The 13,571-nt window shown below is 48.7% G+C and overlaps 1 protein-coding gene across 1 annotated transcript; it reads left to right on the top strand.

Annotated features, from left to right (window-relative positions):
• Positions 1-3,026, top strand: LOC134012885 (C2 calcium-dependent domain-containing protein 4C). Its single transcript, XM_062452551.1, has 2 exons — positions 1-115; positions 1,015-3,026. The coding sequence occupies exon 2, from the start codon at positions 1,063-1,065 to the stop codon at positions 2,344-2,346; it is 1,284 nt and encodes a 427-aa protein (XP_062308535.1). The 5' UTR covers positions 1-115; positions 1,015-1,062; the 3' UTR covers positions 2,347-3,026.
• Positions 3,027-13,571: the final 10,545 nt, after the last annotated feature.

Here is a 13,571-nt window from a genome sequence, read left to right as displayed (position 1 = left end):
GCGACCAGCGCAGAGAGAGGCGCGCGCATGAGAGGCGAGGAGTTGTCTCCCGGAGGAAACACCTGTTGGAAGAAAGCAAGACGGGATCGGATCCTCTGGAGTTTGCGTGTCTCATGTGAGCAAGAAATGCTAAACCTTAACCTGTGCTTTATGACAAGGGGTCATATAATTTATCCATGGGTTTCGCTTGAATTTTGTTTATTTGAGAAGTAGCCTATTTGACCACCAGTGTTGATTGCTTGCTGACTTACAGTCACTTGTTGTGCTTCATATTATTATATATTATTTGATAAAACTATTCAGAGCCAAAACCTAAATATTAAAATTGTTCAAACGTAGCTTATTTTGCGGTGTAGGCTAGCAGTTGTAGCATATTCAATGTTCATGCAAAGTTTTGCACTTTACGTCGACGCAACCCCTTTAAACAATGATGAGAACGACTTTCTACTAAAATTAAGCGAAATAGACTATGTTTTGGGGAATTGCAAATGAATTGGCTACATGCCGAGTAGATAGTATTTTGTCAGATATAGCTTTGCGCATTATTACCCACATCTGCGTTTCAGAGATAAGCACGGACATGCTGTATGCTGTATTCTTTTTTAACAATATGACTATCATGTTATTTTTTATGGAGTTATGTCTGTCGCAGCCGTATATTACACATTTAATTTGAAATAGTTTATTATATTCAGATTAATATCCTCCATAACCAACAAATACATTATTCATACTCTTACTGAATTCCAAGTGTAGAAGTCTTTTGTTCTCTGCTGAAAAACAACCGAACAAGACTCCACGCACACACACACACGCACACGCACAGACACACACACACAATGTATTTTTGTGGTATATTTGTCAGGTCATAGTAGTTTTCATCTGTATTGAACAACGTCGTTTATGACTGGTTTGAATGAGGCAGAGTCACTGATGCACTACGTGAACTGAGATATCGTGTTTGTTATCTGATCACTTTATTCCGATACACTTACTGCATTTATTTTCAAACAGACACATTTCCCTTCCCACGAATCCCACTTGGTGGAACCCGGTGGAACCATGTGGGTTCTGGAGAAGATCCGCGGTTCCGTGGAGACCAACGTGCTGCGACACACTGAGAACGGAGACAAGCAGGGCAAGACCCCGATGTACAGCAACGTCCTCACCCCGGACAAGATCCCCGACTTCTTCATCCCCCCCAAGCTGGTCAGCTTCGCTCCAGAGCCAGAGCCCCCTGACGTCAAGCCCAAGGAGCTCCTGCGTCCGTCCGCCTCGGAGCAGTCCATCGCCAGCAGCGGCAAGAAGATCAACAGCCCCCGCAGCCCTCGCCTGGTCAGCAAGCTGGCCGGAGACACCAAGAACCTGCTGAGGGCCGCTAACCGTCACATCATCCAGATAGAGACCGCCGATGACGTGGTAGCGGGGGACACCAACGCAGACCCCCAGTCCCAGACGGCCATGTCCCTGCCCTACGTCCCCAAGACCCAGACGTCCTACGGCTTTGCCACCCTGATGGAGAGCCCCCACACACGCCGGAAGGAGTCCCTGTTCCACTGCGACCACGCCAGCCCCGTGACCTCGCCCAACGCCCAGAGGAAGAGCCAGGGCAAGAGCGCGGGCGGCGGCGGCGGCGAGAACCACCTGAACCCCCCGGATTTCAACTCCTCCCACATCAACCCCTACCGCTACTTCAGCGGCGGCGAGAGCGACACCTGCTCCTCGGCCGAGTCGTCGCCCTTCAGCTCCCCGCTGCTGTCGCGCTCCGCCTCCCTGCTGAAGGTCTTCACCCACGAGACGCAGGCCAAGGTGGTGAAGGCCAAGCGCACCTTCGCCCGCCACAGCTCCCTCTCCACGGACGAGTGCAGCTCGGCCGAGCCCAGCCCCAACGTCCCCCGGCGCCTCCACTCCCCGTCCCTCCACGGCGGCGGCGGCGGCGGGGCGGAGCCCGGGGCGGAGCGCCTGCACCGCGAGCACACCGTCAACCTGCACAAGGGCGGCACGGTGCGGCTGAGTGCCGAGTACGACGGCGGGACGTCGCGGCTGCGCGTCCGCGTGCTGGCGGCCAAGGACCTCTACGACAAGCTGGTGGACATCAAGAGCATCCACTGCTGCGTGTCGCTCTACCTCAGCCCGGGCAAGCAGCAGAAGCAGAGGAGCACCATCATCAAGAACAGCCGCAACCCCATCTTCAACGAGGACTTCTTCTTCGACGGCGTGGCCGCCGCCCAGGTGAAGACGCTGGCGCTGAAGATCAAAGTGGTGAACAAGGGCACCAGCCTGAAGAGGGACACCTTGCTGGGGGAGAGAGAGGTTCCTCTGGGGAAGCTGCTGTCCGGGGTGTAGGTCTGGAGGTACGACAACGGGAGTAGGTACCCCCCCCCCCCCTCCCCCCTCCGGTCGGTGTGTCCGCAAACTGTCTCCCTCCTCACCCGTACCCACGGCAACATCTCAGAGAGGTGCTGCACTGCGTATTTATCCCCGGTAAATCAAGAATCCACCTCTCTGATGCCTTGTCCCCCCGGACATCCCTGATCCATAGGCCTTCACGGTTCCACCTTTTGAACATGATGAATCTCATCGTGAGGTGAAAAGGAGACTAGAGTGAGTCTCTCCCCCTTCCTGTCTCGCCGGGGGTCTGTTTTATGTGGCATGATCGTAACGTCATGTGACTCGCTCTCTGTTGTAGACAGACCAGGAAATGGGTCCACAATGCCTTGTTTATTCAGCGGCCATGATGCTTTTGTCTATACGTGCGTGTGTCTTTGAAGTTGCACCGCAAACCTGATGTGCAAATGATCCTTTGATCCTAACCACCGCTCTGTGTAATTTCCAATGGTGGAGGGGGAGGGTCAAACAGAGCCATGTGATCGCAGGGTATTGTGTGTGGAGAATGGAACCATGACATCGCCATCTGGATGTCTTCAGCATGAATATATAAAGGCAGTGAGTGATATATATTTGCATTTTATATGTAGTTTCGTAAAACCTACAAGCCTTATAGGTTGAGAGAGAGAAAGAGAGCGAGAGAGGGGGGGGGGAGGGAGGGAGGGAGGGAGGGAGGGAGAGAGAGAGAGAGAGAGAGAGAGAGAGAGAGAGAGAGAGAGAGAGAGAGAGAGAGAGAGAGAGAGAGAGAGAGAGAATGCCACTTTCCTAATGCTGCTGAGCACGATTTTCTATGTATGATGTGTTATTTGTATAACACTTTTTGTATGTCCATGACTGATAACGTATTCAATTTAATTAATGATTGGTGATTGGTACTGCCATTCTACTTCATTACCGCATGGCAGATCATTTGAGTCACTTCTCTACTGCGCGCAAACCACAGATGTGAGCCTGACCACTGATAGGCAACGGTACACTAAACAGGACAGCTTCTGAGTTTTGACGTGAGGGAAGTCTTCATCTTTCTGTTTCTTGCTCTGCGCTCCTTCAAAAGGAATTAGAATAAATTGCATGTGATTGCAGCCGCGAGTGCTAGCTATAGTTCTGGAAGCTTCTCTGCAGATGGAAAAAAACGAAAAAGGTCACCGTATTTAATAAGTGCCATTTGCTCAGACAATGTGGATGTTTCCTGTGTTTCCTGTGCAGCTAGTAGAGACACAAACCTGTGGAAGTGCAGTCGCCTGGTGTTTGACCTGAGATACCTTAGTATATGACGCACAGCTACTCTCGATGTAAACCAATGGCTGTTGACTTATTATATAAAGCTTTACAATGTTGTACATGTAGCTGTGATTATGTGATATGATCCTGTTGCATAATTGGTATCTGTGTATAAACAGTAGCCTATGTGTACAGTGCCTGCTCATTGGGTCATTTTATTGATAGTCACTCCTTGGTAGACACCTCTCGTAGCATGACTGGAATATTTTCATATTGTTGGTGATTATGAGTACTGTGCAGTGGTAGTTATGAAGTTTGGGCCCTGGATTACTTCTATACAGGGTTCATGTACAGTACCAGTCAAAAGTTTGGACACGTTTTCCCATTTTTCCAAACTTTTGACTGGTACTGTATGCACTTATGAAAGAGTGCTTTAATGACGTAGATTCCGTTTTGTCAGGAAATGTGGTTTGGGGTTCGCTAAAGGAGGTCTATTTTCGTAATTGAAAGTCTTTCCCATCTCTCTCTCAGATTGAAAGTCTAGCACAATAGATTTGAAATGACAAACGCCGCTCGGACAAAAGTCAAATTCATGTCGCCGGCTATTTCACCCCCACAGGTTTTTGATATGCACAGAGAGGATAATCAAGCCGGTTCAAAAGGATTCAATTATCTTTCCCACTCAAGGCTCCGCTATCACCGGGCAGCAGGGCCGAAGCAGGCGTGTCTTCAGCCACAGTCATCCCCCTCACAGACAGCCTGCAAACTCCGAGCTTCATTACCCTGGTTGAATACCGGAATCCTGTTGCCACTAATTAGTCTGCTTGCCCATGTGTGTCCTCTCATGGCAGACCTTTCAGTTAAATCACGTATTAAAACACCCGACATAGTATACCAGAGGGATGATCATTACAAATGCTGCACTAGTATTTGAGCACATCCTCATCGGTGCTGTTTATAGGAACATGGTAGAAGCTAATGCTTACTGTAATCTGTTTAGACAGAGGGATGTCTGTGGTTCCTCTTTGATTTGGGTGTTACATCTTTCAGGTTGCGATCTCTCGGTGCTCATTGTGCAGTGCTGAATGCCTTCATGTGCCAAGGTGTTTTCTTATCTATTTTTTTCTTCATTTGAAATGGGCATGCTGTAATAAAACTAAATTGCTTTTTACAATTACTTTTCCCGCACTTGACGCATTAAACACAGAGTTAGTCGATTTGACGGCCAAACTTCATTTTAGTCTCTGAGGGATTTGAGAAAATTAACTTTCCCATTAGCTTTCCATGTTAACCTGCACTCAATAGCTATTCAATTACGTAAGGGGTAAAGAGGTTTGACTGACAACATTTTAAAATGAGAGTATGGACCTCTTAGAGCTGGGAGAAAATTAATGTAGCAATGGGTATGTTTATTTCACTGATCACATTTCTGCAGAGCTGTTTCAATATGCTAGGATGTTTCTCTAGTCTTCCTGTTACGACAGGTGTTTAGAAAAATGTAACAAGTGCCAATCCTCAGTACTTGACGTCAAATTTTCCAGGTGTCAGATAAATGATGGTATTTCGTTTCTTTCTATTCTATTGTCATATATTGGTGTGAGTCCTTCTTGGTACAGTCTTTTTTGTTGTGTTGTAAATGATGATAGACGCCTGTGAGTTCTGTTGACTGTTTCTGAATATACGGAATGCCCTGATTAAAACAAAAGTTAATGTAGATGTACACTTGCCTTTTAATGTGATCTGTCTCTCCCTTCCTCTCTCTCTCTCTTTTTCTCTCTCTCTCTCTCTCTCTCTCTCTCTCTCTCTCTCTCTCTCTCTCTCTCTCTCTCTCTCGCTCGCTCTCTCATCCCACGGCTCGATCTCTCATTATCTGACCCAGTCAGATGCTAGTGCAACACGCCTGTTCCCTCGCGTTAGCTCTAGAGCTTGTTACCGCCTCTCTCTGCTGTTCTGGCCTAGCTGGTACTCATCCTATCACAGAACCTCTGACCCCGCTTGGTCTCTGATTGGCTGCAAGCTATGACCCCCCGTTCGTAAACAGGAGCAGCCCTCCAGCCCCCCCCCCCCCCCTCCATCCCCTAGTCCTCTTTGTTTATTTAATTGGCAACCCACTCAGAGCTCTCGACGTTGTCTGGGGATTGTAGAGACAGTCCCAGTTGGATACACGGCAAGGGGGGGAGATGGGTCTTAGACTGGTGACGAGACTGCAGCTGTTTCAAAGACACATTCACATCTGTAACACCGACATAATTGACGGCAGGAGAGAGGAGGTCCGTTATCTTCCTGTGGTGTACGGAAAGAAGCCGTTTCGCTTCAGGAGATTGTTCTGAGGGCTGCAGGGAGGGTCCAGAGGTTCTGACACCGAGACCGTCGACTCTCTGCTCTCCACGTCCTGCACTTGAAGTCAACAAGTGCCACTCACTGGGGAAATCCCACGGCGTTAATTTATAACGGATGCTATCGGGTTTCACTTAAACGGCAGTGGCAATCTGCCGACAGGAAGCTGTCTGTTTCCATGCTGTCCAATTTCCTTCATCTGTCACTCTGCATTTCCATCAGGACTCGGAAGTCCCTCAGAGTTGATAAACGGATGTATTGCCATGCAGCTGTAGTGAGTGTTGGACGAAGGTTGAATCTGTTGAGGTGGCCTGACTTGGTGCGTCTGTCTTGAGTTGCAGCCTTGAAACAGTACACTCTAGGGGCTAAATTCGATTGGGGGTAATTTTCATCCCTGGGCTTGCTTGACTTGTGGAAGTCAAGGTGGAGGGCTATTATTGGCTTTGGGATTACTATGGCAACCAGAGAGCATGAAATACAGAGCAGTGTGTTCGCTGAGCTGAGTTAAGGAATGACAGACATAGAGAGAAGGAGAGAGGTGAATAGACATAGAGAGAAGGAGAGAGGTGAATATTTCCATCTCCACTCTGTATAACCTGGAACGGCATTTATTTTTGAAGGAATGAAGGATGCAGATGTTTGAGGTGATGTGAACCTTGGTCTTTGTGAGTGATCTGCTTACTGCAGAGAGACACCTTTCAACACTAAGACAAAGATACCCAGGTCCATTATGTGAGACCCAAGTAGCCCTGTAATTACACCCCTCAGTGTGGCAATCAGGCAGTCTGTGGGTGCTTATGACCGGGGCAGGTCACTGAAGTCCCTCTGTTGTAATCAAGCCCAGTAGATGGCACGCAGGAGAGTGTTAAAGGAGCTCAGGCAGACCTTCATGTTTTTCACCAGGCAGCCAACTCTGGTGATGATCAACAACTGGGCCTTTGTTCAGAAGGCCATGTGACCTCCACCTCCCCAGCCTGTCACTTCAGGAACAGCCAGGCAGCATGCCAGTCAGCCAGAAAGCCAGCGTGTCAGCCAGACAGGCAGACAACATTTCAGTCAGCAGCAGTAACCATAATATGGATCAAACCAAGCAGAGAGAGACATATTTCTGGAGTCACCAACCGTATTATCAAATCAGCAATGTTCCCATAGCAACTCTGGAAGTGGTGAAAATGAAAATAAACAATATTACATTTAGTCATTTAGCAGACGCTCTTATCCAGAGCGACTTACAGTAAGTACAGGGACATTCCCCCGAGGCAAGTAGGGTGAAGTGCCTTGCCCAAGGACACAACGTCAGTTGGCATGACCGGGAATCGAACTGGCAACCTTCGGATTACTAGCCCGATTCCCTCACCGCTCAGCCAACAGACTCCCCTGAATTTCTCTTACACTGTGCTGCTGTCTTTTCGTCATTAGCCTCACTGTGCCGCCAATCTATTGGAGTCCTGGAGGAACAGGAGTCGTACAAAAGCACAGCAGGAAGCCTGGTGTGACAGGAGGCACTAGGGGCACTTGATGTTCTAGTAGTGTGTGTGTGTGTGTGTGTGTGAGTGTGTGTGTGAGTGTGTGTGTGTGCGTGTGTGTGCGTTTGATGGCCGCACCGTTCCTTACGCTGGCAGACATGCAGTCAGGGAAGTCAATAGTGGAGTTGCACATAACAGTCCATTTTTACAATTTTCTGTTTTTGTCACATTCAACCCCCCCCCCCCCTCAAGTAGGGGGGGGGGGGCAAGTAGGGTGAAGTGCCTTGCCCAAGGACACAACGTAATTTGGCACGGCTGGCAATCGAACTGGCAACCTTCAGATTACTAGCCCGACTCCCTCACCACTCAGCCATCTGACTCCCATATATTAGTAATAAGGGGGCAAATAAGTCACCTGACAGAACGGAACCGATGACATCCGTTCCCAACGAAAGCATCGCAGGAAACGTCATTAAACGATCAGACACTTCCCTGGAGAACTGTGGCGAAGAAGGTCATGTCACCCTGCATAGTCAGTGGAGTGTAGACACACAGCTAAATCCACACATAAAAACATCCGATTATGCAAATGAAATGGTCATAACTTCCTATTCTAGTAATAAAAAACTGTATGCCGGAACCAAAGTGATGAATGCAATTTCATAAGCGGCAACAGTTTCCATCATGACTAATGCCAAATATATGAAAACAGTGACTCGCAGATTATTGAAAGGTCATTGATAACAAATGGCACGCAATTTAATTTATTCAATAAAGTATAATTAATAATTTCACATTTCCTGAAAGGTTCAAGGAAAAGCTAGGCCTACATATTGTGGGAAAGGGAATAAACAGAATGATCTGTCAACATTTACTCGCCCCAACCTCTCCAGCTCACCATCCCTTCTTCTCTTCTGCCTCCGAGTCCCTCCCCTCTTCCTCTCTCAGTGTAACACCGGTGAAAACAACTCACTGATTGACACTTGGGCATGAGTCCAGGGGCTGCCTCTCTCTAGGAGCCGGGATAAAAGCGGCTCTTTGAATGCTCGTGATTACACGACATGTTCAGTCAAAGACAAAAGCCTCGGTAACGTCCACATTGTACAATCAACATCGATAGTGCTTTCAAAAAAAATCATTGGCTAAATTGAACCAATGGGAGGTCCAGAGTTGAGCATGACCGTTGTGGTCGAGGGGATAACAACAGCCATGTCTCGGGATGAGGACCCAGCTGTCAAACATCACACCAGCGTGGGTCACCTGCACACACCTACATCAACATCATCTGTCGTTCAGAAGAGGCCTTTGATTCTACACACCTGTAATGGGGAGATCTGCCATATGTCATCATAGCTTCCCCCTGTCCTCTCATTGGTTGGGTGATGTCGAACCCATCCAATCCCCTCTTTCTACCTAAGTGATGTCTGACTGAGTGTTGGGGGCTGTCGGGCAGGAAGACAGATACACAGACAGACAGGAAGACAGGGAGACAGGCAGGTAGGGAGACAGGCAGGGAATCAGGGAATCAGGCACACTGGGCCAGTGAAGCAGACAGAGCCAGGCAGGCACTGTTTGTTGTCCAGATTAATCAGTCCTGATAAAATGTGTGTGCCTGGAAGGGGAGGAGGAGAGAGGGGATTAGATGGCATACCTTGGCGTTGCCATGGCGACGGGCCGACTACGGAAACCGGTGTATTAACATTAGACAGGAGGCGCGCGCCAAGCGCCAGGGTCTTAATTAGACGTAGAGAGAGGGTGCAGGAGGAGGCTCGGTGGCTCAGCGTTATACCCCTTTCCTTTATCAACGCAACCCGCCTCCCATAAAATCAAAAGAAAATGAGCTCTAAAATGAACAGGAGTCCAAGACAGAGCGAGATAGGAGAGATGGACGCTGAGGGCAGTGCCGCGGTCTGGTTTGGTTAACTGGAACTCTGAACTGAAGTCAGCTCTTATCCACCACATCTTTATCAAGCAACATGATCTCAGAGAACATTGCCTGTTTTACCCAGGCCTGTAAGGTTTGTTAGTAGTTGTATTGGTGTATCATCTAAAACATCTGTTCTAAAGTCATTACTGAATCATGCGCATAGAGGGCAACAGATGTCGGAAATTAGGACCTGGTGTCCTGTTTGTTTTGGATTGTTGGATGAACATCAAATGTTGACTTTTGCTGCTCAAAATTGAATACAATCAACGAGTGTGAGTCTTTCATAAGGATGGCGATGTGTGTGTATGTGTGTGTTTGTGTATGTGTGTGTGCACTCATGTGATGGTAACCCTATAGGTGTGAACCTTTTACGGTTTACTGTCCTATATTTCTCCATGACTGCAGCCACGAATCAAAATACAGAACAATTCTGGAGTTTTGCGCGTGCTGGCCGGTTGTTCACACCCATAGAATGGACCATGAACAATCAAACACTTATTATTATGCAACTTATATATGTCTGGCATCACAGGGCTTTCTCAAGTGAATACCTTGTTGTCAAGATTTCCTAAGCCAATTACATGAGCATACACTGACTCCCTTACAATACTCACTGATCAACAGTTGGTCATCCTAACTACATGCCGATTTTCACTCATTCAGCCTTGCGGCGCATGCAGACCACTTCAACCAAGGCGGTGAAAACCCCGAACGTCAATTGTAAACCAATTATAGCTGCCCGATATAGTCCCCCTCTGACACATTTAGCTCTCCTCCTTGATGGTTTTCAGGGCAGCATCATTAGGAAGCTAAATGGAGAGATTTCTTTTATGGTTTTTCTTTAACCTCTCCATCATTCCCTGTGCTGTTCATTTCTTATTTCCTTGAACTGCTTGTGCCTCATGCTGCTAGCTCTCTAATTGGCCCCTAGTCTGGTGCTTTCTCTCCTTACCTCCCTGCGCATGTAAAAGCTCATAATTGCAGAAGTCACTTAGTTTTAATGCTGCCACTGTTCCATCTTGTTTTGTTCCGTGGGTTCGTCACGATGTTTACCCAAACTCAGCATGCAGGAAACCGTCACCCGCTCACCTCCTCTAATAAAATCCTCAAGCCACTGTGATCCCCGTCAGAGAGTTAGACCACATGAAATGACCTTACTGCCCTCCCTGGAAATAAAACATCCACCGCAGGATAACAGAAATTCATTTCCAACTGAGCAAAATGATAGATTTAGATAACCAGGTTCCTATGACGCCAGAACAGCCAGCGAAACAGAGTGAAATTCGATACTGTCACACTACCTGTGGAGGGAAGGATTTTCCAGATCTAATTTTACATCAGGCATCAGTCACTGTCAGGAGTTGTGTGGCTAAATCGAACCCGTCTCCTTTTTAATGAGCAACAGGAGACAGTTTAAATTGACGCTGAAGCTCATGTGGAGAGGGTTTTCATAGAAACAAGGCGAGTAATTCTGGACCTTATTAAGACACGAAACTTCTCAAGGAAACGGTTGGCACTGTTTGTCACAGACTCTAAGGTGAAGGGTTAGTAGCTCCATATTGTAAAAAAAAAGAAAACGCGGGGCAGATCCCTGAGCTGAGAAGGTGAACCTGGAGGCGTGCGATACCTGATTCTGTCTCTTTCAATCAGGGATGTAGCCTAGTGGAGGCTAAATGCACGTAAACGCCGTTTACGCACCTCCCGAAATTCGGAAATAGCGTTTATCCACCTCTAAATTGCGTAAACACCAAAGACTAAAGTTCATATTTTTTAACATATAAACGCTGTAGTCTGAATAATTGTATCTGCGCTGTAGCCTATATGGTCTGTGACCCTCCAATCAATGCGTTGCGGTGGCGGCGGCGACACCAATCAGGATCCACGAAGTATGTAAACACATAGGCCTACACGTTGTGGATTAGCCTACCTGTTAGGAATGGATTAATTAGCCATGGATATCAGCCGATTTTTGAAGAGACCATCGAGTGCTCCCACTCTCACAGAAGCCCGCAAAAGGCCTCAAGTACAGAGTAAGATCAATTCACGTTTGTAAACGTTGTTTTCCTTCGCACAACATCGCACTAAGACAGGGACAAAAGCTAGCGGCTAGCCTACTATTAATAACGTGCTTTCAAATATGATGATGCAAGTACAAGCCAACCTTACCGGTTCCATCTAAATAGGCCTAATGAAACGTAATAATAAATAAATAATAAAATTCATAGTTTACCCACCTCTAATTTTACCACTACACCACCACTTGCAATCAACTGATGACGGGAGATGTGAAGACAAAGAGATATGATGAAAAGACGAAGATCTTGCGCCTGCAGGCTGCCTTTCGTGATCGAATTTTGATCTAAAGGTTGACGGGAATATTTCAGGACATGCGCGTCCCTCGGGACACAGAGCGATATTGGCACTGCTCAAGATCTCCCAGGCCTCTCATTGTTGACATACCACTCTGGAAAGGTTGAGGAACCAACTAATGCTCAAGGTATTGCCTTGTAAGACCTAGTCATGCGTATGTCCGTATGGATTTGTCTGGTCTGGGAAAGCTTTCTGTTGAGTTGTGAGTTTCCTTCAGTGTTGGTGTGTGTGAGAGAGAGTGGGGCTGTTTTGGTCCCATGTGACCCAGCAGAGGAGGGTTTTACCTCGGTCTCGCGTCTCACGACGGCCCGGTGAAGCTAAGGTAGAGGGTGCGGACCTTTGTGCCGATCACAAGGGGGTCGGGAGGTGGTGCGGTGTGATTACCACAACAAAGAGGCGGACGAGGAGACGAGCGCGGTGGAGGAACCCTCCAGAAGGGCTCCATCCCCACCTCCGTCTGCCTCGTTCGCTCTTCACTGTCACTGCCCCGGCCGTTTACAGCTCGTCTCCTGGAACACCCGGGACCTGTCTGAGAGCCCTTTGACGCTAATACCGTCTCCCTTAATAGTGTGCATACGCTTGGGCTTGCAAAGGCTGTGATGTGTATTCGAGCGGACAGATGTTTATGTACGCGGCCGGCGTTGTTTGTCTGAGCTGTGACCGGGAGGGGGGGGAGGGGCTCTGAGTTTGTGTGCAATGAAAGGTGTGCTATACCCGTGGTCTGACTTCAGGCTTCCCATGAGCCTCGGCGGTTAACTAATCTAAAATAAACAATCACCAGGAGGTCCTTTGCCTCCCAGAGTCTCTGGGTCTTAACACTCATCCTGAGCTGCGTTGGAGGATGTCTGAATACTTCCTGTACCCAGGCCAGGAGCGTGATGACACCAGCGGGGAGAGAGACCGAGCCACGAGGGGAGGATGTCTGGTTCTGTTTATTTGCATGCATTTCTCTCTGTCTGTCCGTCTGTCTCTGTCTGTCTCTCTCTCTCTCTCTCTCTCTCTCTCTCTCTCTCTCTCTCTCTCATTCCCTCTCCATCCACGTCCTCCCTCCCTCTCTGCCTCCCGGCTGCTGCTGGCCCGGGTCTGCTCTACGTCCCCCGACCCCTCCTGTCAGAGAGTGTGGCGTCCACGGAGCCGGCTCTGTCCAGGCTGACTTCACGGAGCGCAGACCGACAGCTGAGCCCCAAGGCCAGCCAGACCCCTGGTGGTCACCACGCCACCTCCCTCCCTCACCACGCCACCTCCCCTCACCTCCCCTCCCTCCCTCACCACGCCACCTCCCTCCCTCCCCACCCCACTCTCCCCTTTTACCCTCGTTGCCCTCTGAGTGGGTGGGTGAGGGCTGTTCCACTGTGTCTCACTCTGCTTGAGAAGGGGGCAGAGTTCCAATGTGTCCGTTCATACACTGCATATGTGTATCGTATACTGCGTGTTGTGCGTTAAGCCTGCAGAAGCTGCGCGTCTCTCTTGAGTTGATGCAGGCTAAATGGACGATTCCTCATTCCTCCTTTGTCTGTCTCAACAGACCCGCTTTAAGCCCTGATTTCCCAGGCCTGTCTCGTCTGAGCTGCCTGTGGGGTCTAATTATGGATGGCTGTGTTTGCCACGATTAGTCCAAGATGAAAGTGCATCACATTTCAGAGCTTTGTCCTCAGAGGAGGGGAGGGGAGGAGGGCAGGGGAGGAGGGCAGGGGAGGAGGGCAGGGTAGATATCCCTCTGTTCTCTCTGAGCTGCTTGGTCTGGTGTCACCCACACATGCCAGCCTGTGCGGCTAATTACCTCCACACAGACAAAAGGAGCCAGAACATTCTGGACTTCTCAGTCATCAGTCGTCTTCGTCTCTCCGTCTCCTCCTGGTCTT

Source organism: Osmerus eperlanus, chromosome 26 (assembly GCF_963692335.1).
Source record: "Osmerus eperlanus chromosome 26, fOsmEpe2.1, whole genome shotgun sequence".
Classification (NCBI taxonomy): Eukaryota; Metazoa; Chordata; class Actinopteri; order Osmeriformes; family Osmeridae; genus Osmerus; species Osmerus eperlanus.
Note: the sequence above shows the minus strand (reverse complement) of the source record. Positions and strands in the feature narration are given on the sequence as shown.